Source organism: Canis lupus, chromosome 1 (assembly GCF_048164855.1).
Source record: "Canis lupus baileyi chromosome 1, mCanLup2.hap1, whole genome shotgun sequence".
Lineage (NCBI taxonomy): Eukaryota > Metazoa > Chordata > Mammalia > Carnivora > Canidae > Canis > Canis lupus.
The window spans coordinates 42,634,653-42,661,569 of record NC_132838.1 but is presented as its reverse complement, the minus strand read 5'-3'; the positions used below and the strand labels follow the sequence as shown (position 1 = coordinate 42,661,569).

Here is a 26,917-nt window from a genome sequence, read left to right as displayed (position 1 = left end):
TTGTAAAAAAAAATTTTTTTTTAAGATTTTATTTTTTCATGAGAGACACATAGAAGCAGAGACATAGGCCGAGGGAAAAGCAGGCTCCATGCAGGGAACCCAATGCGGGACTAGATCCCAGGACTCCAGGATCATACCCTGAGCCAAAGGCAGACGCTCAACCGCTGAGCCACCCAGGCATCCCTATATTGTAAAAATTTTTAAAGAAAACAAAAAAGCTCAGATATTGAAAGCAAAATGAGAGGTTTTATTTTTCTAACAACATAAATAACATTAACGTTAAGGATTGAGTTAATTTGGTTGCAAATTTCAAAATGCTTATGTAAATTTTTGTATTTACATATTTCTCAGAAAGGTCAGCATTAGTAGATGTTTTCATAAAGTACTTTGTAAAAAGAAAATAAGGACTGATTTATAATTCAGAATTAAAAAGTTATCATTTTGGTTTTTTTTAAGACACCGTATAAACTTGAGTTCAGACTTCTTGATCACTCCCGATTTCTACTGGGACAGAGAAAACCTGGAACAGCTTTATGATAAAACCTGTCAGTTCCTTAGCATCACTCGTAGAGTTAAGGTATGTATTTTGCACTTTTACTGAGAAAGACAATGCTCTTCTAATTTGTGTGACTATGTGAAGAGAAATTTTAAATGAAGTTAATGTGTTTAGTTTTGGAGAAATACTTTGACTTTTATTCATATCTCTGGATTTCCCCTTGCCCATCTACTAGATACAGTTTCCATCCTGTTTCTTTGTTGTATCAAATCATGTTCTGATACTTGCTCTGCAGACTAGATAAAGGTAGTGAGTTTAGAGGCCTACTCTTCCATTAGCAAGCTCTGATCAAGTCTCAAGAGTTCAGAGGTCCTGGAACTGTGTTGGTGGCAGTGAGAATAGAAATGAATTCAAGAAAGAATTCTCTGAGACAAATATGACTGACGTTTGCCTGTGAGTGACAGATAGGAAGATGACAAAACAAACAGGTGGGGTCAAGGGGAGTGTAAGAGCAAAACCGAAGATATGGTGAGAGTAAGTGGCAAGAAACCATCCAATGAGAACCATCACGCAAGCATTTAGATGCATGGAAGTAAAATTGAGAAGAGTGACATAGGTATCAAGAGAATGATGGAAGTGGATGGAGGTGATCGTGATGGAGATAAACCACATGATGGAGATGGGGAAGGAAGGTTGGAAACAAAATGGATGTTGAATGACCATTGCACGTAGTTCTCTGTTCTATGTTTATTACATTACGGTCCACATAACCACGCGGTTGAGATGCAGAGCTGTTCTGTCACTACAAAGATCTCGTTGTGCTGCCCCTTTCTTGTCACACCACCTCCCCTCCCCCACCATCCCCAGCCCCTGACAAGTAATCTTCCCCATCTCCATAATTTTGTCATTTTGAAAATGTTACATCAACTAATCATACAGTGTATGACTTTTGTTTTGAAACTGACTTTTTCACTGAGCATAATGTCCTTGCCATTCATCTAACTTGTTGTATGTGTCAAACCCTGCCCTCCTGTGTATTACTTAAACATTTTTTGGAACCCTATTTTGATTTATCTGTTTTTAGTATATCTCTTAGGTATTTAATGGTTGCCTTACATGTTACATTATATATATGTAGTTTATCATAGTCCACTAATTTTGACATTTTACCAGATTAAGTTAAGTACAGAAATCTCCTACCCTTCACATCCCTTTACCCTCTACCAGTTGTCTGAACTATTCTTCTGCAGACATTGAAAACTCCGTCAGTTACAATTTTTGTTTCAGCCATCAAATACAATTTCAGAAACTCAAGAGGAAAAGGAGATTCCATTGTGTTTACCTGTATTTTTATTCTTTCTGTCATTCTTTTTTCCTTTGTGATGTTCCATGAGTTCTTTTATTGATTCTTTTCTATTTCAAGAATGTTCTTTAGTTACTCCTTTAGGATAAATCTGTAGAAATAGATTCTAGAGCAGCCTTGGTGGCTCAGCGGTTTAGCGCCACCTTCAGCCCAGGGTGTGATCCTGGGGACCCAGGATCAAGTCCCAGGTCAGGCTCCCTTCATGGAGCCTGCTTCTCCCTCTGCCTGTATCTCTGCCCCTCTCTCTCTCTGTCTCTCATGAATAAATAAGTAAAATCTTTAAAATTAAAAAAAAAGAAACATTCTAATTTTTCTTCATCTGAGACTGTATTGATTTCCCCTTCCTTCCCAAATAATATTATTACCAGCTCTAGGATTCTGGGCTGGCAGTTCTCTTCCAGCACCCAAAAATTGCTGTGGCACTTAGTGCTGGGCTGCTTGGTTTCTAATGGGATAACATCAGGTCCTTTCTTACACTCGCATGCGTATGTGAGGTTCTGTTCACTTGTTTTCTCTCTGTTGTTTGAATGGGGTCATTTCCATCATTCTGTCTTCAAGTTCACCAGTTCTTTTCTTCATCACCCTCATTCGGATGCTAAACCCATCACTGGGTTTTTAAATTTTACTTATTGTATCTTTCAGATCTAAAATTTTCCTTTGATTCTTATGCTGTCTATGTCTTTGCTGAAATTGTATTTTTTTTAACTTGTTTCAAGCATGTTCGTAATTGCTTATCGATAACCACTTTAAAATGCTTGTCAGATCATTTCAGAATCTGACTTATCTTGATGTTAGTATCTCCTGATTGCCTTTTTTTCAATCCCTCTGTCAGTACCTCTAGTTTTCTCTCAGTACCTCAGGTGTTATGTTTGTTTTTGCTTCATATACAAGGACCTTCATGTTCTCTACTCTTCCTCAGTCTTATTTCCTACCACTTACCCACGTTCATCCTACGCCCCACAAAAATAAATGACTTACAGAGTGCCTGGGTGGCTCAGTTGGCTGAGCATTCGGCTCTTGATTTCAGCTCAAGTCATGGTCTCAGGGTTGTGGGATTGAACCCTGCATCACATTCTCTCCCTCTCCCAGCTTGTGCGCATGCACACTCACTCTCAAATAAAATCTTAAAAATGACTTACGATTTCAGCAGCCCATCATGGCTCATTAAATACTATGGCAGCTCTGGTATCTACATATTTTTTCTCCAGGCCAGACACTTGCCCTTGAATAACATTGAATTTACCTTAGTTGTCACTGACCTTGTTACCAACCCTTCCTATACAAGCATCTTCCAGCACAGGAGAGTGGAGGTCATTGCCAGTGGTTGGGGAAAGAGGCCCATCCCAAACTATATTGCTTTTAGTTGACCCAAAAAGATTGATCAGTGATACTATGAGATTCAAACTTCAGTGGATTCCAGTATGGTTTTAGATACTACATTAGCTAGACAGGATTTGACCATACAGATGTCTGGTCAGACATGAAAAGCATTGGACTTGCATGGTTGTGGACCATGTAGATAGGCTGAAGTCAGGGGCTATCAAAGGGATGCTGAAAGCTTTACAGAGTTGAAGGATATCTTGTGGTTGTATTAGTTAGCTATTCCTATAGAACAAATTATTCAAAATCAAGTGGCTTAAGACAGCACTTACTATTTTACAGTTCTTTGGGTCAGGAACCCAGGTCCAGCTCAGCCAGGTCCTCTGGCTCTCTCCTAAGGCTGCAGTAATCTCAGGGATCGGCTGAGAAGGTTAACTTCCTAGTTCATGCATGTGTTTGTTGTTGACAAGATTCAGTTCCTCTCAGGGTGTTGGGCTGAAGTGTCAGTTCCTTATGAATTCTTGGCCAGAGGCCTCCCTCAGGTCCCTGCCACATAGTCTTCTCCAGAGAGCAAGCATCTCCCAACATGGCTGCTTGTTTCATCAGGGTGAGCAAGTGAGAAGGGGTCAGAGCATTGCCAAGACAGACTCTAAAACAATCATTTGTAAACTAATCACAGCAATTACAGCCTATCACTTTTGATATTTTTGTATTCTTTTTGTTAGAGACAAGTCACTAGGCCCAGCCCACAGCCCAGGGGAGGGAATTGCACAAGGGTGTGAGTGCCCAGAAACCGGGACTTTGGGTGGCATCCTAGAAGTCTGCCTAACACAGACTTCAGGTTTTGAAAAAGGTGGAGAAAAGTTTAGAAGCCTACTTGGGAGGCACTGTGACCCACATCATCCTCATAGTGCTGTTACTTTAGTGATTCCTTCCTTCACACCACCAGAGGTACTGCCAGCAAGCATCACTGGTCTCATGTTCTGAATCATCAGTAAGCCAACTGCCATGGCCACTTGGCTTGGGCAAGAAGGTTGATGCCAAAGAAATTATCTCATCTTCCACCTGGAAGGTGACCATCTTTATTTGTCTATCCTCACAATACTAGATGGAATTATTGGCATCAAGTCTGCAACTGAGGACACCTTGAGTGATGAATACCGTGACAACCAAATGGTCAACTAATTCAAGTGCAAACATAAGAAAAAACATCAGTGACAGCAAAAGAGCTGTGTAGGCTCCCCCTCTACTTATTGTATGCTGAGTACTCTTGTTTTCAAGTATCAGGCCAATTTGAGGTTGTGTCCCTCCATGAAGGTATTGACATGTAACCACTGTCACACATCAGCAGTTGGGAGAATCAGATGCTAACCTGTCTCTGGGTAGAGAAAGTCCATGCAGTTCCAGCTATTCAAGGCACTAATCCCTGTGGGTGGTTATATTTATAGCCGCAAGATTTAACATCTTTGAGAAGAAGTAAAACTGAATTTATTCACAGATGATAGGATTTTATATGTAGAATATCCTAAAGAATCTACACAAAGCAACTAGAACTAATTAGTGAATTTATCACGGTTACAAAATTCAGGGTCACTGTATAAAAGATAATTCTTTTTCTTTATAACACCAATGAACAATTGGAAAATGAAAAATTTGAAATATCATTTACAATAGCATCAAAACCTCATATTCCTTAGGAAAGATTTTTAAAAATAAGATCTGTACCCTGAAAACTATAAAACATAGCTGAGAAACCAAATGAATGAAGACATGTATCATGTTTATAGAACAGAAGACTCAACATTATAAAGATCTAACTTCTGGAAGTTGACCTATAGATTCAACTCAATCTCAATAAAATCCTCAGCAAGGTTTTTTTATTTTAGAAGTAACAAGCTGATTTTAAAATGTAAATGCAAGGAGGCTTAAACTAGCCACAGCAATGTCGAAGAAAGGACAAAGTTGTAGGACTTTTATTATCTGATTTTAAGACTCACAGTAAATCAAGCTACAGTAATCAAGATATTTGAATATTAGCATAAGAACAAATATATAAATTAATGGAATGGAAGAGAGTTGAGAAATATACATAAAAGCAATTGATTTTTGACAAATATAAATCAGTTCAATAACAAAGGAATAATATTTTCAGTAAATGGTGCTGGAACAATTGGATAGCTGAACTCTATCCTTTACTTCACACCATTTTAAAACAGATCAGAGACCTAATGTAATAGCTAAAATTATAAAACTTCAGGAAGAAAATATAGAAAAAAAGCCTTATGACCTTCAGCCAAGCAAAGATTTCTTAAAACCAATTAAAAAAATTTTTAAAAGGCATGAACCTGGGGGGGAAAAAACTTGATAAGCTGAACTTTTTCAAAATTAAAAACTACTGCTCTTTGAGAGACTGCTAAGAATGTGAAAAGGCAAGCCACAGTCTGGGAGGAAACTTTCTCAGTTTATATACCTGACAAAGGACTTATCCAGCATATACAAAGAACTCTTTCTACTCAGTATTTAAAGAGCAGCTCAATTTTTTAAATGGGCAAAAGATTTGAATGGACACCTCACGAAAGAAAGTAGTGCAGATGGCCAAATGAACATGAGAAGATGTTCAGTGTCATTGTTCACCAAGGAAGTGCAATTAAAACTACAATGTGATATCACTACACACCCATTAGAATGGCTAAAATTTAAAAGACTAATGCCAAGTGTTAGTAAGGTTATAGAGCAATTGGAACTTTCATCACTTGTGGGAATGTAAAGTGGTACAACAGGTCGGCAGTTTCTTGTAAAATTAACCATTGTGTTACTATAAGACTCAGCCATTCCACTCCTAAGTATTTTACCCAGGAGAAGTGAAAACACATGTCCTCCCACTCTTTCATATACAAATGTTCACAGCAGCTGTATTCATAATAGCCCAAAACTGGAAGCAGTCAAGTGCCCATCAGTAAGTGAGTAGAAAAACAAAATGTGGTATATCCATACAGTGGAATACCACTCAGCAACAATAAGTTAATTATTGATCCATGCTACAACATGGGTGAATATCAGAATGATTATGCCAAATGAAAAAATCTAGGGATCCCTGGGTGGCGCAGCGGTTTAGCGCCTGCCTTTGGCCCGGGCGCGATCCTGGAGACCCGGGATCTAATCCCACGTCAGGCTCCCGGTGCATGGAGCCTGCTTCTCCCTCTGCCTGTGTCTCTGCCTCTCTCTCTCTCACTGTGTGCCTATCATAAATAAAAAAGAAAAAAGAAAAAATCTAGACACAGAAACATATGTGCAATTGTATTTATGGGATCTAGAAAGGCAAATTGAATCTAGGTACAGAAGGTACATCAATGATTCCCTGGAGCTGGGGCGGGGGTGGGTGAAATGGGGCTGTAGTTTCCAAAGGAGCACACAAGGAAACCTTGTGTACTTAGAATGGCTTCATTTTATTGTATGTAAGTTATGCCTCAGTAAAATTAATTTTAAAATAAAGCCTTTTGTGAGAATTCTTTAAAAACAATACTAAACAAAATCATCAGTATTGATGAGATAAATACACTGGGGATGAATTTTTTTTAACTTTATTTTTATTATATTTTTTTTAAAGATTTGTTTATTTATTCATGAGAGACACAGACTGAGAGAGAGAGAGAGGCAGAGACTTAGGCAGAGGGAGAAGCAGGCTCCTCACAGGGAGCCCAATGTGGGACTTGATCCCGGATCCCAGGATCACGACCTGAGCCAAAGGCAGGAAGCCCTACCGCTGAGCCACCCAGGCGTCCCACAAGAACACTCAGTATTAATGTTCTTGGATGGGAATGGAGATTTGTGGAATCATGATCATTGTGATGAAGTGTGGTAAGTCATTTACACCAAGCAGATACGAACCTTCTCTCTACCTCTTCTGATAACCAGCCTGCTGTGCTTAATTGAATTAATGAAAGTGGCTGAGCAATAACCAAGATAGCCAGCTGCTTGGAAGTTTGAGCTCAGGCATGCTCCCCCAGCCCATCCTGTCTTCCCTCAAACCATGTTTCTGTAATATTGATGCCCAAGGTGTCCCTCACATGTCCTTGTGGACAAGATCATGGTCACCAGTTATAAAGGTGATTTGAGGCAATGGTTCAGAGGAGAAGTATAAAGAATAAGGATGTCTTTCAAGAACTTGCTCAGCATGAATGCTACATTCAACAGGAAAGCCAGTTTTAAAGGTGAGAAATGTCAAAGCAGGATTAATAATGAAACCAGAAGTGCAATGAAATAATCAACTAGTGGGACCAGAATCAAAATGGTAAGAAGAAAGGGGAAACTTGGAGAAAGTGCCACCGCATCATCACTGATGCTAGACCAAAGAGGGCACCTCCAATGGAGACACCATTGGAAAGTTGACTGTGCAGCCCAGAGAGCAAATAGGGTAGGGTCCAGTCAGTCCCAAAATTGGAAAAATCCTGGAACAAGTCAGTTCTGTAGCAGTTTTTTTTTAAATCTCATATGAACTATATATAACTACAGTACTATTTGCTTCTCAGTCCTTAACTGAGTACATAAGGAGAATGCATACATTGCAGATAATCAGAATAAAAATAAGAGTCTTTTTAAATTAGGCACCATCATAGACCTATCTGTAGCTTATGTTCTTCCAAGTTGATACGATTTGATTCATTTGATACCTTTGGGCCAGGACCATCCCTGGTTGCATTTTGCCTGATGAGCCCAAGTGTCATGTTCTGGGAAAGGTGTCCCATCTGGTCTGTGTTTCTGGAATACTTGGTCTGCATCCTTCAGCTGCAGCACTTCACACATCGCATCTTAGTGTTCTGATTACATGTGCAGACCGAGTTCCTGGCGAGGGCCTTCTTCTGGTTTATAGACCGCCACCTTCTTGCGGTGTCCTCACGTGGCTGTCTGATGTCGCCTCCTCTTCCTAAAGGACACTAATTCCATCATAGGGACCCCGCCCTCACCTCCTGAAGGCCCCCTCTCCAAAAACCATCACCGTTGGGATTAGGGTTTTCACCATCAATTTAAGGGGGACACAAACATTAATTCCATAATACCAACAGTCCCTGAAAATCCACTTTATTTTTTCTTTTGGAGCCAAAAGTCAAGATTCATTTTAATTATCTTTATAAATTACATATTTCTACCACATCTTTATTGGATTCTATGTTAGGAACTGGGGCAAGATTGCTAAAAGTAGAAGTAGCAATGTATTAGGGGGGAAAGGGACTTAATATGAAATTGGAGCTACACTCGTGGGATTCCCCCTCTCCTTAAAACACAGCAGCTAAAGGGATAGAAGCTACTTTCCCCCGAAATATCTAAATATATAATGAGCATGCCAGAGACAGAGGGATTATTTGGCTCACGGGCCCAGAGGGCAAGGTATGTGGATTGGGATCTCTAGCCCGTAAATGGCTGTTGAGCATGATGGCCACGTGGGTTTGAACTACATTTCATTTTTATGTAATGGATTTGGAGATTCCGTTTCTGAAAACTCAGTATATAGCAGCTAAAACTTAAGGCTCATCAAAATTCCTTTGGTAGCTGCCAATTTTTATGGAACTCCCCTCACATTCCACTGACTGTCTCCCCTGTTGCAGAGGTGCCCTATAATCATTACCATTGTCACCTTTGTGGCTTGATTCAGTCATTACAGCTAATTGTTCATTTCCGAGACCCACTGTGAGCCATCTCTTCGGTGTGAAATCTTCCACGAGTTAGCAAGCATGCTTAAAAGTTCCCAAACTACATTTCTCAGAGTATTTTCTTAGCACACCAAAGGCAGTTAAGACTCGCTGGGTTATGTGAAGATTATTTAGAAGGAGTTAAAAGAAATTAGCCTTCCTTAGCATGCTGAATACAACGCTGGCGCTTTACTTGATACAAAAGAAAATTAAGAGCAAGCTTTACTGTCTAATAAGAAAATGCACAGAACAAAGAGAGTTAGTGGTAATGCCAGGAGAAAGTTGTTCCTTGTTCCATTTGTTTGTTTGGGTTGTTGTTTGTTTTTTTTTTTTCCTAGAGGAAAGAATCTTGAAGAAAATAAGAGTATTAGGAGGCATGAGATGTGCTGAAAGCAGTCCACGAAGCTGTGGATGGGGGTCAAGACATTTCATTCAGTAACTAAGCCTTGGAAAAGATCAGAGAGAAGTTCCAGAAGTGCAGTAGGGGCAGAAAAGCCAGGTGGCAGTGGGTCCCTCACCGCACCTTCTCTATTGATGTTCCCCAACATTCTGTCCTGGGCGCTCTCCTCGTGCGGCCTGCTCCAGCAGTGCTCCTGTTCGTTTCCTTCCACTGCTGTTTTGTCCTGATGATTTTCAAACAAGTATCTGTAACCTCAGTTTTCTGCTGGCCTTCCAGGTGTTTCCTATTGCCTACTAAATCTCTCACGCTTCCACACTGACCTACCCTATAGCATCCCTTTGAGAATCAATTCTCTGTAGCACTGCACACTGGAATGTAGGCTCCCTGAGACCGGAGACCAGGGTTATTTTTTTCCCTGTTATATTCCCAGTTCTTGGCAAGGCCTCACATAGAGCACATGCTCAGCAAATACTTGTAGAATTAATCAGTGATTAAGATTTCAAAATGAGGGATCCCTGGGTGGCGCAGCGGTTTAGCGCCTGTCTTTGGCCCAGGGCGCGATCCTGGAGACCCGGGATCGAATCCCACATCAGGCTCCCGGTGCATGGAGCCTGCTTCTCCCTCTGCCTGTGTCTCTGCCTCTCTCTCTCTCTCTCTCTGTGACTATCATAAATAAATAAAAATTAAAAAAAAAAAAAGATAAAAAGCTTTAAAAAAAAAAAAAAAAAAAGATTTCAAAATGAAACCCATGGTATTCTCCCAGAAAACCCTGAATCTTCTCTATTCTCCATTTCAGCTTGTGGCAGGACCACTAGCCTCATCCACCTGTCAGTCAACCAGAAAACTGACATGCACAGTGGTTTCCTCTTTCTGCTTCACCCTCCACATCCTGTCACGCCTTCCTTTCATTTTCTCCTCAGTGTCATTCGTTCATTGCCAGATACTTATCAAAGGCTGTAGGATAGGCTAGTAAAAGGCGGGGGGGACACTGCACTGACCCCTGCCTTCAGGTCCCCCTGACATTCCTGCTGCCTCTCACCCTCCTCTCCGCCGCCGCCCCACCCAGTCTCAGACATTCTTGACTCCCTCCCTGCCCACCCACCCCACCCCCACCTCTCCACTGGCCCCTTGAGCTAGCACCATTCCATTTCCTCACCCAGCCCAGTATAGTCAACACAACCAATATTTGAAGACCACACAGGACTTCACATTACCTACAGAATAAAATTCCAGCATTCTAGCATGATGGAGTGGAGTAGGTTTCTCTTGCTGCTGTAACAAATTACCTGAAACTGGCTTAACACGAATGTATTGTGTTATATCTCTGTACGTCAGAAGTCTGACATGAGAGTCACTGAGTCAAATCAAAGTGTTGGCAGGGCTGTGTTCCTTTCTGGAGGCTCTGCATAGGAAAAGGCTTTCCTTGTCTTTTGCAGCTCCTACATGCTGCCCACATTCCTCAGCTTGCAGCCTCTTTCATGTTACAGAAGTGAGTTGAGGACTCCTCACGGGGCATCACTTTAAGTGTTCCACTTGCCAGTTCCACTTGTAAGGACCCCTGTGATTCCACTGGACACCCCTCCCCCTGATAATCTAGTTTCATCTCCCCATCTTAAGGCCAGCTGATTTGGAGTGTTAATTCCATATGCAATCATAACTCTACTTTGCCATGTCATATTCACAGGTCCCAGCAAGTAGGGTGTGAATGTCCTTGGGGGGACCGTTACTGTGCCTACCATGTACAGTCTCCATTTCCTCTCACAATTTGGCACTAACTTACCTTTTTAACCTCATTTTCAAGCACTTTGTCCAACTATCTAGCATGCTTTGCCTCTGTGCTCTTTCCTGCGATGCTCTCCCCTTCCCGTGGCTCTCTACCCTTTCTTCCTAGCACCTGCCTATTTAGAGCCTACTTCACATTTACCACCCTTGTGATACCATCCATTTTCTCGTGTTCCCTTGTGTGTGCATGTAACATGCAGGACTCTAGCTAAATGAAGTCGGAAGCATACACTAATGGAGACCCTCTTGCTTGCACACCAGAGAAAATTTTGAATGAGCTTACCTATCACCATGTACGGCTGAGAACAAGGTTAGAGCAGGAGAATAGTGTCTGTAGCAGACCCAAATAAGTCAATCAAGACTCTTTCCTCAGCACCTTCTGTGCCAAGTGGGCCTCCTTCTTGCCTCTCAGTGGCCTTCTCTGTGAGAATGGGGAGAAATGGGAGTGGGAAGAGGGAATGTCCCGAGTTTATATTTCACTCTACCTGGCAACATCAAAGGATTGGGCCATGTGTCCAAGCTTTGACCAACCATATGATGAGGGAAGTGGCCATTATGGTCGACTAAACCTGGGTCTTATATGTACCCCTTCCACTCCGGAGCTTTTGGGGGGTGCTGGGATCATGATTGGTGGTTGAAAATTGTGGAAGAGTAACTCCCCCAGAGGGTGGGGGTCAGCAGGGCAGGGTGCTGGGCAGATAGCTGAGGCAAAATGAAGGAAGCACTAAAACAAAGAAACAAAGTGTTCTAGGAGCACCACAGAAAGAGCACATTGGGAAGCATAGGATGCCATGCACAGGACCAGATGATCTTTGGGATTCTTTGATGTTTCAAGAAGGCAATATATGGTAAAATGTTTAAAGCCATGATACAGAGGAGTGACATGATCCAGCTATTTAGAATGAGAACGCTGATGCCCAGGGAGAGGGGCAATGGATCCATTCTTAAATAATGACTAGTTCATAAAGACCTACTACATAGTATTAAGGAATGCTAAGAAAGGGATAGATCCAGGACTGTCCACAATGGTGCATAATTGTAGGGAGTGGGATTTAGAGTCTCCACCCCAGGTGACTGGGAAGACAGTATAACCAGATAAAAGGGGAAGCCAAGAGAAGGGATAGACTTGGCCAGGTTGTCAGTTTTAGCTTGAGAAACATTAAATTTGAGATGTGGTCAGGAAACCCATAAGATATTTCATAGGCAGTTAGAAATCCAGAGAAGAAACCAGGATTAAATAGTTCTATTTGGAAGTAGAAAAGAAATAGTAGTTTAAGTCTTTCCCAAAATGTGGGATACATATACTTGTTCAAGAGATGAATTTAAGGGCAGCCTGAGTGGCCCAGTGGTTTGGCGCTGCCTTCAGCCTGGCGCGTGATTCTGGAGACCCGGGATCAGGTCCCATGTCAGCCTCTCTGCATGGAGCCTGCTTCTCGCTCTGCCTGCGTATTTGCCTCTCTCTGTCTCTCTTTGTGTCTCTCATGAATAAATAAAATCTTAAAAAAAAAAAAAAAAAGAATATAGGTAACACATGGACCCTGAACTGAGTAACATTGAAGCAAGTCATAGTTCTCTTTACTGTCAGGAGAAGCACTTAGTTTGCTTTTAGGGTCCTGATGGGCCCTCTGGTGTATGCTGCTCCACTACTTGCCCAGGCATCAGGCTCCGCTTCCTGTAGGCAACAGTTTCACATCACACTGTTGTCCATTGATGGTAATGACAGTTTACTTTTAAAATAAACATATTAAACAAAGTCTTTTGGAAATTACATAATAGTACAGGTGGCACATATACATCACAGAAATAGTGATGGTGGGATGCAAAGTGACTGAAGTTTAGGGAACATCTACACAAGCCAAAGTGGGTGAGATTGTGCAAGCAGAGCATAGAGCCAGAAAGACAAGATCAGGACTTTGGGGAATGTCATCTACAGGCAAGAGATAGAGAAACCCCAGGAAAAGAGGATGGTCAGAGGTAGAACCTAGTTCTTAGGGGAGAAAAAGCCAAAGGAAGTGTGCATTTCAAGATGTTGTCAAATGCTTGAGTTGATTGAGATTTAGAACCAGGAGAAGTTGTTAGACTTACTAAATCTGCAGACTTTTGGAAGTTTCAGAGGAGTTGTAATATGCAACTTCCAAGGGCTAAAGAATAAACGGGGTGACAGGGTGATGAGGAAGTAGAAGGAAGAATGTGTCTGTCTACTCAGAGATGAAAGTGGAAGAGGGTTGGGACAGCACCTTGAAGACAGAAGCAAGCCTGAGGATGAGTGTGTTTATAGACCAAGACGGAGCAGCCAATAGAGAAGCGAGGGAAGGAGGAAAGGAGGAGGCAGTGTTCTAAGCATTTACAGAGTAGAAACTACAGGATGGCCATAAAGGCTGGGAACATGGCAAATATATGCGTATGATTGTGGTTCCATATGTTCTCATTGAGGCGGTTTAATGATCTGTACAATCATTACAAGTACATACGGCACACGAATGCATTTCCATCAATCCCCAACATGCATCTGTGAGGATTGTCTGAGATTTCCAGACCAAACCCACACCCTCGGCGTGCTCCGTAAGTAATCAGGGGAAGTCAAACTTAAAAAAAAAGTTTCCAGACTTTCCGAGTTCCAAAAGAAAATGAGATACAGGGATCAAGGAGGTAGAACTACCGGTGGTCACATCCAAGTCTTAAATTCAAAGATTCTGTTTTCTGGGGGCACCTGGCTGGCTCGTTCTGTAAAGATGCGACTCTTGATCTTGGGGTCATGAGTTCGAGCCCCACATTGGGTGCAGAGGTTACTTAAAATCTTTTAAAAAATCCCAAAGACTCTGTTTTCTGTGACCCCACCCCCACCAACATGTGGTGGAGGCATCAGAACTCAGAAGCTCTGCAGTCTAGCACTGAGAGCAGTACCAACTAGTGGCACATGTGCAGCAGGTCAAGTGGTACAGAACCCTAGGGGTTTGCACAGAACTTGAAGAACTGTAGAAGGTAATCCTTGTTTTTGTCATCTGTAGGGCATGTTTTGGCCACAGCAACATGTTTCAAGTTTGCCCTTCTTAACTACTACACTCCCAGGGGCAGGTTACCAAAAACAAGGACTCAAAAACTTTTTTATATCTTCTATCAAAATCTTAATGTAAGAGCGTCAGTAGGCAAAGTACTTCTTGCAGTTCAATCTGTACATTACAAAATGTCTCTAGGTGGACTCTTTGACAAGAGGCAGGTACTGCTGGCAAGTGGCCACGGTAACGAAGAGCAAGAATTGAAGGATAAATTCTCACCATGTACCTACTTTAGACCTTTCAAATTTTGAAGTGTGCTGTTACTTATTTCTTAAACTTAAGTGTAAATACAAGATATTTCCTAAGGTTTTTCTAACGCAGGTCATGAATGAAAAACTTCAGCACTGTATGGAGCTGACAGATCTAATGCGGAATCACCTGACTGAGAAGAGGGCGCTCCGCCTGGAGTGGATGATTGTCATCCTCATCACCATCGAGGTAAATAGCTTTTTAAAATGAAAGTAAGAGCACCTGGCTGGCTCAGTGGAGCGTGCAACTCTTATCTCAGGGTTCTGAGTTCAAGCCTCAAATTGGGTGTAGAGATGACTTAAACATTAAAAATCTAAAAAAAAAAAAAAAGTTTTTTGACATAGAAAATGACAGTGGAAAAGAGCTTGGCTTTGTTCTGATTACTAAGTATATTTGGAAGTGAGGTTAAGTTTCAAGTGACTGTGGTAATATTGCAAACGCATGAAGTGTGATTTTGGGAGAAGTTCCATTTTTAAAGACAGCATTTAGAGAAAGTTCTAGCTGCATATTTTTCATGTACGACCCAGCAGCAAGTATCTTTGCCTCAGATCTGCAGCTTGCCGTATGGGAAAGACTTTAGGAGCATTTTTCATTAATCACAATTTTGGAAAAGTCATTTTTAGTTTTTACCAGTGGCTTGCTGTGAAATTTAATAAATCTCACTTTTTACCATCCTAAGGTAATGTTTGAGCTGGGACGTGTATTTTTCTGATCAAGTGATAACCAGAGAAGAGTTAACAGTACAAGAGATATTCAAGTTCTACAATCAAAAATAAATGCTCACTGTTGGGGAAATCTCTTAATAGGTATTTAATTTTTTTAAATCAAGAAGTTATGATGATCTTTTTCAGCTCCTAAATGTATTGCTGCTTGAATAAAAATTATGAAATATCTGGTGTTTGGGTCTTTAACACTGAGAATTTATTTTTTTTATTTTTATTTATTTATGATAGTCACAGAGAGAGAGAGAGAGAGAGAGAGAGAGAGAGAGAGAGGCAGAGACACAGGCAGAGGGAGAAGCAGGCTCCATGCACCGGGAGCCCGACGTGGGATTCGATCCCGGGTCTCCAGGATCGCGCCCTGGGCCAAAGGCAGGCGCTAAACCGCTGCGCCACCCAGGGATCCCTACACTGAGAATTTTAAAGAAGATATTTTAAAGAACCATAGAAAGCTTAGCACCTAGGATACGCAGGCAGATATTTATTAAAGCCAAAAGGCTTAGATTTTGGACACTACCTCTCACCTGTCTCCAAGAAATATCAATCCCAGCCTAGGAGAGCCAAATAGGAAACTCTGGACTGTTGAAATAAATACAGGACAGGTTTGTGATGACTAGAATGAATTTTATATACGTACTTTGGATGGCATAATTTCAGTATGGCTGCTCACTGGCACTTCTCCCTTTATTAATCAGGACTATCCATGCTTTTACTACCAACCTAGTCAAAATATTCTTCCCACACATTTTTTTTGTTTCACACATACTTTCGGGAAATGAAAAAATGCCAAGAACAAAGAACTTGACATTTATGTGCTTACCATCTTGAATTGAACATTTTTAAAAAGCAAAGTCCTTTTGGGGCACATGTGTGGCACAGTTGGTTAAGCTCCTAACTCTTGGTCTTGGCTCAGATATGATCTCAGGGTCATGAGATCCAGCCCCATCTTGGGCTTAAGACTCTCCCTCTTCCCCCTACGCTCTTAACATCTTTAAAATAAGTCTTTAAAAAGTAGATTCCTTTAAAAAAAAAAAAAAAAGGCAGATTCCTTATCTTCATTTTTATGCATAACCTCCACTTGCCTCACCATTAAATATTCTATTTTTTTTCATGCATTATAGTTGACCCTTGAATGGGGGGGGGGGGGCAGGGGCTAGACATACTCACGCCCCACAGTTGAAAATCTCTATAACTTTACTCCACCAAAACTTAACTACCAGCCTATCAACTAATTGACTAAGTAAGAAGCCTTACTAAGTCAATTAACACATTTCTTGTATTTTTACTGTATTCTTACAATAAGGCAAGTTGGAGAAAGGTTGAGAAATGCATTTACATACTGTATGTACTGTGTTTATGGAAAAAAAATCCACCTGCATATAAATGGAACTGTGAAACTCAATAAAACCTGTTGTTCAAGGTTTATATCCATGAAAACAGTATTACTGTTCTAACTTGATACTTATTTTGCAACTTAATTGCTACACACTATTTCACAAAGAAAATATACATATACCTATACCCTTACCAGATTTACATACTTATTTGCTCTAATAGTGCAAAGGTAAACATCTTAGTACCATTTTCATTTTTAGCACAGTGCCAGAGTTTGATTAGCAGTCTGCTAAAACACCTATATCCTATATCGTAAGACTTCCCTAGGAACATGTGGGCATGCAGAGTTCAAGTAATGCATTCTAGATCTTTAAGTTCCACAGAAGCACTTTTATATAAAGCTGCTATGCCTGTATACACACCTGCAGCCAATGTATGAAGCCTGAAGCCTGTTCTCCCCTTTCACATCTTCCCTTCTCACCCAATCTTCAATGTTAGTTTGGTCCACTATATTTAAAAACCTGTAAGTGTATTTAACCTATATCTAAAAATTTTGGGGAAGCCAACAGGAAGACAATTTGAAATAACTGGTCAACAAAGCTTTCTAATTTCATAGGAACCATATAAGCCCCCACCTATTAAGAGGGGCATTTCTAATAAAGTTTTACTCTAAGTATCATATGTACATTTGCTGTGTCAACTGTGTGTTAATTATAACAATTTTAACAACAAAATATGAACATCTGGTGTCTTATGGTCATTGCAAAACCTAACATTTCAACTTATATACAAATATGCCACAAAAAACAAAAGGATCATCAATAAGACCTTCAAGCAAAAATTTATTAGGTAAACATTTTGTGGGAGGAATTAACAGTTTTTCAAGAAGAAAAAAGGAACAGTTAAGTATGAATTGTTTACTTATGTTTATTAAAGCAATCATGGCAGACACTCATTATGGTATTACATTCCACTAGATACATTAATGACAAATACCTTTATTTTTAAATACCAATACTTAACGATTCATCAGAAACTGCATCTTTTTCAACTCCTTAAATTTATGAAAAAGCTTCAACTTAAAAAAAAAAAAAAACCTCTTTCCTAGAACTTGATTTTATTTATTGGAAAGAAGGAGAACAAAAGCAGGGGGGAGTGACAGGAGAGGGAGAAGCAGACCCCTGCTGAGCAGGGAGCCCAATACAGGGCTTGAACCCAGCACCCTGGGATCATGATGTGAGCTAAAGGCACCCAGGTGCCCCAGTTGTTTTATTTTTTCTTTTAATTATTTTAGGTGTAACAGAAGAAAATTTTTCATGATCACAACTTCTTTAACAACAAAATGAGAAATCCTACCAGAAGACTAAGGAAAGCCTAAAGTATCTTCATCTTGGTGAAGCACTCAAAGTGGTATCAAATTTCTATCACTCATGAGAGGAGTGACTAAGACCAACCTAGATGTGCATTCCTCACCACCACCTACTAGCTCTATCACCTTGGGCAAATCACTGAACCTCTCTGGGTCTAAGTCTCTTCATCTGTAAAATGGTTTTAACAGTACCACGACCTCAGAGAGCTGCTGTGAGGATTAATGGAATTAACACATGTGAAGCTACCAGTTTACTGTTATTACAAACCATCTGAGTATAAAATCTATTGGATTCTGAAATAAAACAAGTTGACTATTCAGTGCATGCCCCAAAAGGCTTTTAAACTCTACATATTTTGTATGTACCAGGCAGCTGCCAATAGGCATTCTGGGGTTGCCGCCTTCAGATAATCACAGCAGTCAGAAACAGGAATATTTTTACATATAAAATTAATATACTGCTTCTACTCTCAGAAACATTTTTTACAAAACTTAATCATATTCACCTATTTTTAATTCCAAAGTGTGGTGCTCAGACCAATTCCCCAGCAAACATTTAGGTGCCCCTGATTTATATTCCTGTGTTTTGCAATCAGGATTTCTGAGGCTGCAACTAAGGAATATTTTTACAACTCTCCAAGAGATTCCCATACTCCCTATACTGAGAAGCAAAGATACAGATTTTTCAGTAATTCATTAGCACCTTCTTGTTCCATTTAATGTACTAAGTACTGAATCTCCTCAGGTAATTCCTTTTCTTTCCCTACCCCAATCTCCTCATGCTCTCCTCTCCCTGCCTTTACAAACTTTATGTGTGGGGCCCTTGCTGTGAGGTGATGAAGATGAGTAGAGGAAGCTTTTCCAAATACTTCCAATCCAAGCCTATTAACTTTCAATTTTCCACTGATTATGAATTGCCATTTTTAAAAGAAGTTTTAAGGTCACTATTCCAAATTCCCTTTCCTCATGGGACCTTTCCTCAGGGGTTTAAGGGAACAGGATTTTTTAAAGGCCACATTTTTTTCACTCCTTCTGCACAATTTGAAACATAGATTTAAATGTTATCTTTAAAAAACAAAATGTTTCAGAGCACCAGGGTGGCTCAGTCGGTTAGATGTTCAACTCTTGGTTTCTGCTCAGGTTCTAACCTCATGAGTAATGGGATAGAGCCCTGGCGTCAGGCTCCATGCTCAGCGGGAGTCTACTTGGATATTCTCTCCCTTTGCCCTTTTCCTGTGCCGTGCCTGTGTGCTCTTTCCAAATAAATAAATCTTTTAAAAATTTTAAAAATAAAAAACAAAATGTTTCAACATGTCCTAGCCTGTTATGATAGAATAGGCTGGAAAGCACACAATTGTAAAACCTAGTCACAGAGACACTCCTTTTTTTCATGTAATACAACAAATAACTTACTCAAGTTAAGATGTGCTACTCTACGCTCCAAAATATAGTTGGCAGAGATCATGAAAAGGGCTCCTACTTTCATGAAGCTTACATTTAAATGAAAGTTGTAGGACAAGTAAACAACTAATCTGCTTAAAGATAGCAGATGTTCCACAAAGAAATCTCTGAAAAAATCAGGAAAGGTGAACACAACAGTTAAACTAAAGAACCTAAAATTTACGTGCAATTTAGACAGCACTAGAACTGAAAAGAAGCCCAAAACAGGAGAGATCCTGGTTAAGTATGAATTTGACTTTCAAATCTATTTTTTTAAGACTTATTTATTTATTCATGAGAGAGAGAGAGAGAGGCAGAGACACAGGCAGAGGGAGAAGCAGGCTCCATGAAGGGAGCCCAATGGGGGACTCGATCTCGGGTCTCCAGGATCACACCCTGTGCCGAAAGCGGCGTTAAACCACTGAGCCACCTGGGCTGCCCCTAATCTAGCTTCAATACACAAGTCTTAAAAACCTGCTTACAAGAATTTAATATTGCTAATATAGAAATATGTAACTTGACTACTTCTTGAACTCATCACACAAAAACTTACAGAGGGCAACAAACCAACAAAAAAATGAAGTAATTCCAGTCAAATCTAAGCCACCAAACACTAGTCTTTAAAATCAGAGTATTGATCTTAATCTAAAAAGTCTCATGTGGTTTAGGTTCTGGTTACCTTAGAGATTTTGACTCTAAGCACTCTGATGGCAAGTATGATTAGTTTGAATACTTGTCCTGTGGTTCACTAATGAAATCTGATAAACTGGAATCCTCAAATTTTATATGGTTCTTTCAGATCCTGGATTTCCTGGCGCTGAGAGGTTTCCTGCAGCAGCCAGACTTCCAGTGGTAGGCTAGGGAAGGCCTGAGCAAAGCAGCCAGCTGATTATCCTAGCTTCAGACCACATTTTAGAAATTAATGTTTAGACAAAAAACTTTTTCACAGGAGGACTCTCCTGCCACTCGCAGATCTTTAATATGGATAAACTACTAAAAATAGGAATCTAGGGGATCCCTGGGTGGCTCAGCGGTTTAGCGCTGCCTTCAGCCCTGGGCATGATCCTGGAGTCCCAGGATCGAGTCCCACATTCAGACTCCCTGAATGAAGCCTGCTTCTCCCTCTGCTTATATCTCTCTGCCTCTCTCTCTCGCTGTGTCTCTCATAAATAAATAAAATCTTTTAATAAATAATAAAAATGGGAATCTTCCCCACCAGTGATCAATCACTTTCATAAAGAAAAACAGGTGGGTATCATACACAGACACAGTTACCAGGGGAAGTAGTGTTTCCCTGTAAATTTCGTCACTGATTTCACTTTCAAACATAAAAATCCCAAGTCAAACACAATTCTATGAACAAAAATTCAGATGCAGATTTCTAAGAAAGATTTCTAAATTAAAATAAATGTCTTAAAAATCAGTTGTGACTACTGAGATTTATGTTACAATTTGGAGTCCTTCAGCCAATTTGGCTGAGGAAAGAAGCCAAGGCTACATATTACACAACTCCATTTATAAAACATGCTAAAAGAGACAAAAATGATGATGGAGAACAAATCAGTGGCTGTCGGGGATATCAAGTGGGAGGAGGTTAAGTATACAAAAAGACAGCATGGGCGAGTTTTTTGAAAGTGGTAGAAGTGATATGTATTCTAACTGATGGTAGTTACACAAATATTTATCTATGTTACTTCATAGAACTATACACCAAAAGAAAAAAATTTCACTGTATAATTTTAAAAATTTCTTTAATCAGTGATTACTTCAAAAATACCTTAATGACCTTATCATGTACTGAGGTACTGTGCTAAGCCCCCTTACATACATTCTTATTTTATAGGCACACAAACCTGAGAGGTAAATATTATCCCTATTTGAGTAAAAACAAAAACAAAAACAAAACACTGAGGCTCAGAAGTGAACATGCCCAAAAGCCAAACTACTTAAGGTTACAGAGCAGGATTCCAACCTAGATTTGACTGCAAAGCCTATATTCTTCATCAATGTAAATATCCTATACTCTCTCCCCTCTAGTCATAAATACCAACCACTCTGTCTCCTCCATTGATGTCAGAAAGCTATTAAATTTATTCATTCTATTCCTAACTCAATACATTATAATAAAGTGAAAATATGCAGATGAGCAAAACATGATTCTACAGCAGCACAGTCCAAGAGAACTTTCTGCAACAATTGAAATGTTCTGTATCTGTGTTGTCCAATAGGTAGCCTATATCCACATGTGGCTAGTGTGACATTAATTTGCAAAGGCATGTGTGGCTAGTAGCTAAACTGCATTGGACAGCACACTTCTAGAGAAGTAACTTAAAAAGAACATGCATGAGAGAGAAAAAAGCAACTTATCAAAATATGGCAACTCAACAATAAAACAAAGGTAGATGTATAATAAAGGAGTAAAGGTGAGAAATGCACAACCACTTGGGCACATGGGTGGCTTAGTTAAGCGTCCAACTCGATTTCAGCTCAGGTCATGATCTCAGGATCCTCGGGCTCTGAGCTCATCGTGGAGTCAGCTTGTCCCTAACCCTCTGTTCCTCCCCGCGCTTGCTCTCGCTCTCTCAAATAAATAAAATCTTAAGAAAGGAAAGAAGGAAATGCACAACCAAACAGGTCACAAAACTAAGTCTATTTTTCAAACATCTACTCACCCTTCAAGATTCAGTTTAAATACCAACTTCATTTATACTACCACTACACTTCAAATATGTGTATATAAAGAACTGTATATAAAGCATATGACTGTGTTTTCCGCCACTGGACTGTGAATATCTTAAGGACAGATATTAACATATATATCACCAGCACCTCCCACCTGTATCCAAAGGCTTTGTACAATAAACATTTTCTCATTCAGTTCTAGTGGGAAAAATTATCTTGTTAGGTCCTTCAACTACAAATTCAATTCTGCAAGCATTTGAGTACCAGCAATATATAGGAAAGAGAAGTCCCTGTAAAAAATTTACAGTGGGGATGGGAGTTACAAGACACAGGTAAACAAGAGCAATCACGTAAGTATAATGCACATAAGCATGTGCTTCATGGCTGAACAGCAACTGTCAGGTGTCCTGATGGTAAGAGAAACTGGAAAGCAGTTTAAGAACAAAGCAGCTATTGTCAATTCTGCAACAGCAGAGGTGTAAGAAAATTTACTGTATCCCCAACCTATTACTCAGGAAAGTCTACTGGATTTAAAAGAAAAAAGTTAAGGAAGGCCTTCAAAATTTATTCTGGCTCTACTCACATTATCCATGTATATCAGGGTCCCATCCTACTCCTTTATACCACAAAGAAAAAACCGGTCTTAGAACAAATCTTACTAGATCCAAAGTTTCCATGACTGTCTCACAGCAGAGGGTGGTATCCATTTCTTTCATACTCAAACCCTGATTATCTTTGTTATAATACCTTCTTTTAGGTCCTAGAAATGTGCTATCTGGAATAGTTACAGAGTACAGTCTCCAGGTTGGTATATATGCAGCATCTGGAGCTAACAGTAAGTAAAGTCCTTCAGAGCAGCCCAGGTGGCTCAGCGGTTTAACGCCGCCTTCAGCCCAGGGCATGATCCTGGAGTCCCGGGATCAAGTCCCACATCAGGCTCCCTGCATGGAGCCTGCTTCTTTCTCCCTCTGCCTCTTTCTCTCTCTGTGTCTCTCATGAATAAATAAGCAAAATATTTTTTAAAAATAAATTCATTCATTTAAATCCTTTAAATTCATAAGTATATTTTGTTTCCTCTAAAAATCAACGGGAAGGCGGTACTGCTATGAGGAGTCTGCAAATTCACAGACATCAGGTATTATCTGTAGGCCGAATAAATTGAAAGTATTACTATCATGTAGAAGTTTGCAAACCACGAGACTAGGAAACAACAGTTCTATACTATAACTTCTTTATATATTTAAAAATCACTAACAAGTTTTCTCATCTTAATCAGCACACACATCATTCATGACAAAAAAAAAAAAAAGACAGAAAAATCTGTTTAATGTTCCTACACTGAATGGCCATGCGCTGGCTAATTACTTAACTTCTTTGAGCCTCCCTTCTCAAATTTAAGATTGAGGGCGTGAGACTAAAAGCCCTCAGAGAAAAAAACTGACTTAATTAACTAAGATAATTACTTACAGATTGACTTCAACAAGGCTTCTGGTTCAATCCTAATTCACCCATAAACAGGAAAAACACAGAACTGTGGTAGTTATTAAAATATGTCATAAATTCTTTGATACTCCACCCTTCAAGATATGGAACTTAATTCCACTGTAGGCTGGACTTAAGTGACTTTCTTTCAACTAACAGCATGTGGCAGTGGTGTGGCTTCCTCCTTGCTCTAGCTTGTACTGAGGGAGACAAACTACCATGTTGTGAGGACACTCAAGCAGTCTGAGAACTAAGACCTGCCAATGCCAGCATTAACCTGCCAGAGATTAACCTGCTTCCAGCCACCTTGGAAGCAAATCCTCCAGCCCAGTCAACATTCTGACTGTAACCTCATGAAAGACCCTAACCCAGAACCACCACGCTATCCTAGTCCAGATTCCTGGCCCACAGAAACTGTATGAGATAAGCAAATGTTTATTATTTTAAGCCATGAAGTTTTGGGGTAATCTGTAATAGCAAGAAAACGAATCTACCAACCAGTGTTTTTCAAAGGGTAGACCTTGATTCATTTAAACCACCAATTTTTTTTTAAGTTAGAAAAAAATACATTCTATAACTCAGAATAACAAGTACTATTTTCGGGGATCCCTGGGTGGCTCAGTGGTTTAACGCCTGCCTTTGGCCCAGGGTGCGATTTTGGAGTCCCGGGATCGAGTCCCACATCGGGCTCCCGGCATGGAGCCTGCTTCTCCCTCCTCCTGTTTCTCTGCCTCTCTCCCTCTCTCTCTCCCTATGTCTATCATAAATCAATCAATCAATACATAAATCTTTAAAAAAAAAAAACAAGTACCATTTTCTGAAAACTGCTTAAATTTTATGCATGTGTACCAGGTAGCATTTAATAAAACGTACATCTTAGAATTATAACCAAAAAGATTTGAAACCCCAAAGCCAACACTAATGGGATTAAAACACAAAGTCCTCTAAAGTATATAGAATCCTTGAGGGAATATGGACTCAGTAACAACCACCTATAAAATATGATTTCTTACAAACTTTGTAACCAAACCAATGATATATAAGACACTCAAAATAATATCTTTTCTTATATTTTAAACTTGATATAAAACACAGAGGGCATGGTAGACTTAAGCATGTAAAATCATGTCATTTTCCTAATTCAAGAGGTTACTCAGGAGGACATCCTTATAAAATTATGTAGTGAAAAAGCTGCTTTAGGATCTACCCACATCTATTACTTCCCCGATCACTTTTATCGGTTCAAGGAAACTCCATCTTCCACCTGAGCACAAATGCACAAATTTTTGCAAAAAAAGGAAAAAAAAAAAAAGTAAGTACAATACTATTAAATTGCTTTCTGCCCACTGTCCAAGTCTCACTGGAATTATCCTCTTCAGAACACAAGCAAGTGCCTACTTTTCTAATTGTATTTCAGCAAAACATGCATCAAAACTTTCAGCAGCACATGACTGTAGCTTATTTATGCATAACTCAACATTTGATGAATCCACTTAGATTATTTGCTTACACTGTGATTTTCTTTGAAGGAAAATGTGTGAAACTATTTTTGAACTCCTAATTTACCAAATTTATTTTCAAAATACCAAAATAAGTCAGTACATAAGCACTAAAGAGATGATTTAATTTCTGATTTTTCTTATAACTGAACTCAGGGCATTTGTGGCTCTCCCACAACCAGACAGCCTTCCTTGTCCCAATGCTGAAATACACTACTAGTTCTTTACAAGGACTCTTTTCTCTCCAACCTTTATATATGTATCCACCTAAATATTCCACTTCAGCAAGTTGCAGAAAGCAGATATAATCTGTACGGCATTCCTTATAATGCTATTACTTAGCATACTTGGCAAAATTCAAGTAGGCATGCCTATGCCTTGAGAACACTGGCAGCAGAGCAGCCCCGTTCTAAAGTCAAGAGCAGCAGCTTCTGAAGAGAAGACTAGGATGCTCCTGACAGCACTTTCTCTAGGAATGTGATCCAGGGTTTCAGGAATAACCCTAGTTTATTTCTGTAAAACTATGTAAGAGTACAGTACTGAGAAACTATTCACTGGTCTTAAGAGAAAGTAGTTACTTTGAGACTCAAGGCCAGTTACTCTAGACACAATGGCTAAAACTAACCCAAAACTTTAGCATCAGTTTTGTCCACTTTTTTTTTTTTGTCCACTTTTTAGTTTCCCTCAAGTCAGTTCCCTCTCCATGTAGGCACTCCATCAGACCATAAACTTGAAAGTTCACAGTCAAGGTCTAAAAGAATTAAGAACCCAAAGATCTCCAACTATGACTGTGTACCAATCAGAATCACTTTAGTTTCCAAGTAAGATGAAACAGACTTCAACTGCAGAGCCAATCCAAGGAACCTGGCATGCCAGTCTGAAGGCCAACTTTGATGTGTTAGTGATAGTGCACTAGGAATACTTGTATCAGGGTCAGAATTTAGTTTTGCAGGCAGACATTTAACCACTCAAGTCATTTATCAAGCTGATCAAAGAATAAGAAAGTTCAAGGCAGGTATGTATGAAATCTATTATTCACTTTTGGACCACTAAAGTTACACAGCTGCTTATTTTGTCTTCAAAGAAGGAGGAATTAGTCATCGGTAGCCCTGGGTGTAACTGGATTACTAAATCAAACTCAGATTTTTAGGAGGGGACACTTCTGTATGTCAAAGTAACTGTCTTAAGATATTACGCTTACCTTAAATATTTTGGGAAATATGTGCCAGATCTCTTTGCTAAAGTCTGGCTCTGTAAACCAAAATGGGTTCAACATCAAATTAAGGAACTTCTAGCTGAATTGCATGCTTTAAAACCAAAGCGAATCCTGGAAACTGCTACCTCCATTTCCTTAACAATCAAGCCATATTCTTTTTAAATCTCCCCAAATCCTAACTGTGTAAAACACAGAAATCATTATATCCAGTCCTCAAAAATTGTACTTCCAAAGACAAAAATAAAACTCTACTAAAATGGCAACACAAAAATAAACTTTAAAATGTTAAAAATGACCACCAGAAAATCTAAGTCCCCCGCCTGCCATGTAACCTGTTACAGGACCTCCAAATTTAACAGAATGGCCAACTCTAAATCCACTCTAACAGTACACCTCAGAGACCGAAAACTTTACAGGAAAGTGAACTGTTCTTAAGCAACAAACATACTTTTTGCAAACTGGTTTTTTTTTCTTTTTTTTGGACCAACGCTTCATAAACTAAAACAATTGCTGAAATAAGCATCAAACTCAATACTAACAGGCACGTCTGACATCACACTCAACCAGTCTGTTAAGGAAGCACTTGCACCTCTTCAAACACAGCACAGACAGACATATCTACTTCGGTGTGACTTTTCAAATCCACTGGTGACGGAAAGGTACTAGTGATTTACAAGTTTCTCCCCAGTTCTCAAGTCCACTCCTTTCAACTCTCCAGATGAATACTTATGACACACGGGAAATAAAGGGACGATGGTATTGGCCAAGAGATGTCAAGCACAAGCTTGCAGAAGGATCCGAGCAGTTCTGCATCCCTACCCC

At 39.8% G+C, this 26,917-nt stretch overlaps 1 protein-coding gene across 4 annotated transcripts in view; it reads left to right on the top strand.

Moving 5' to 3' along the window:
• The window catches only part of RMND1 (required for meiotic nuclear division 1 homolog), a 44,591-nt gene extending 29,347 nt beyond the window's left edge, over positions 1-15,244 (top strand). For all 4 annotated transcript variants that reach the window (XM_072827899.1, XM_072827883.1, XM_072827906.1 and 1 more), the window contains 3 exons: positions 457-577; positions 14,426-14,542; positions 15,033-15,244. In XM_072827899.1, coding sequence (XP_072684000.1) covers positions 457-577; positions 14,426-14,542; positions 15,033-15,065 — 271 coding nt within the window. In that variant the 3' untranslated portion in view covers positions 15,066-15,244. The remainder of the gene's footprint in view (positions 1-456; positions 578-14,425; positions 14,543-15,032) is intronic.
• The last annotated feature ends 11,673 nt before the right edge of the window (positions 15,245-26,917 follow it).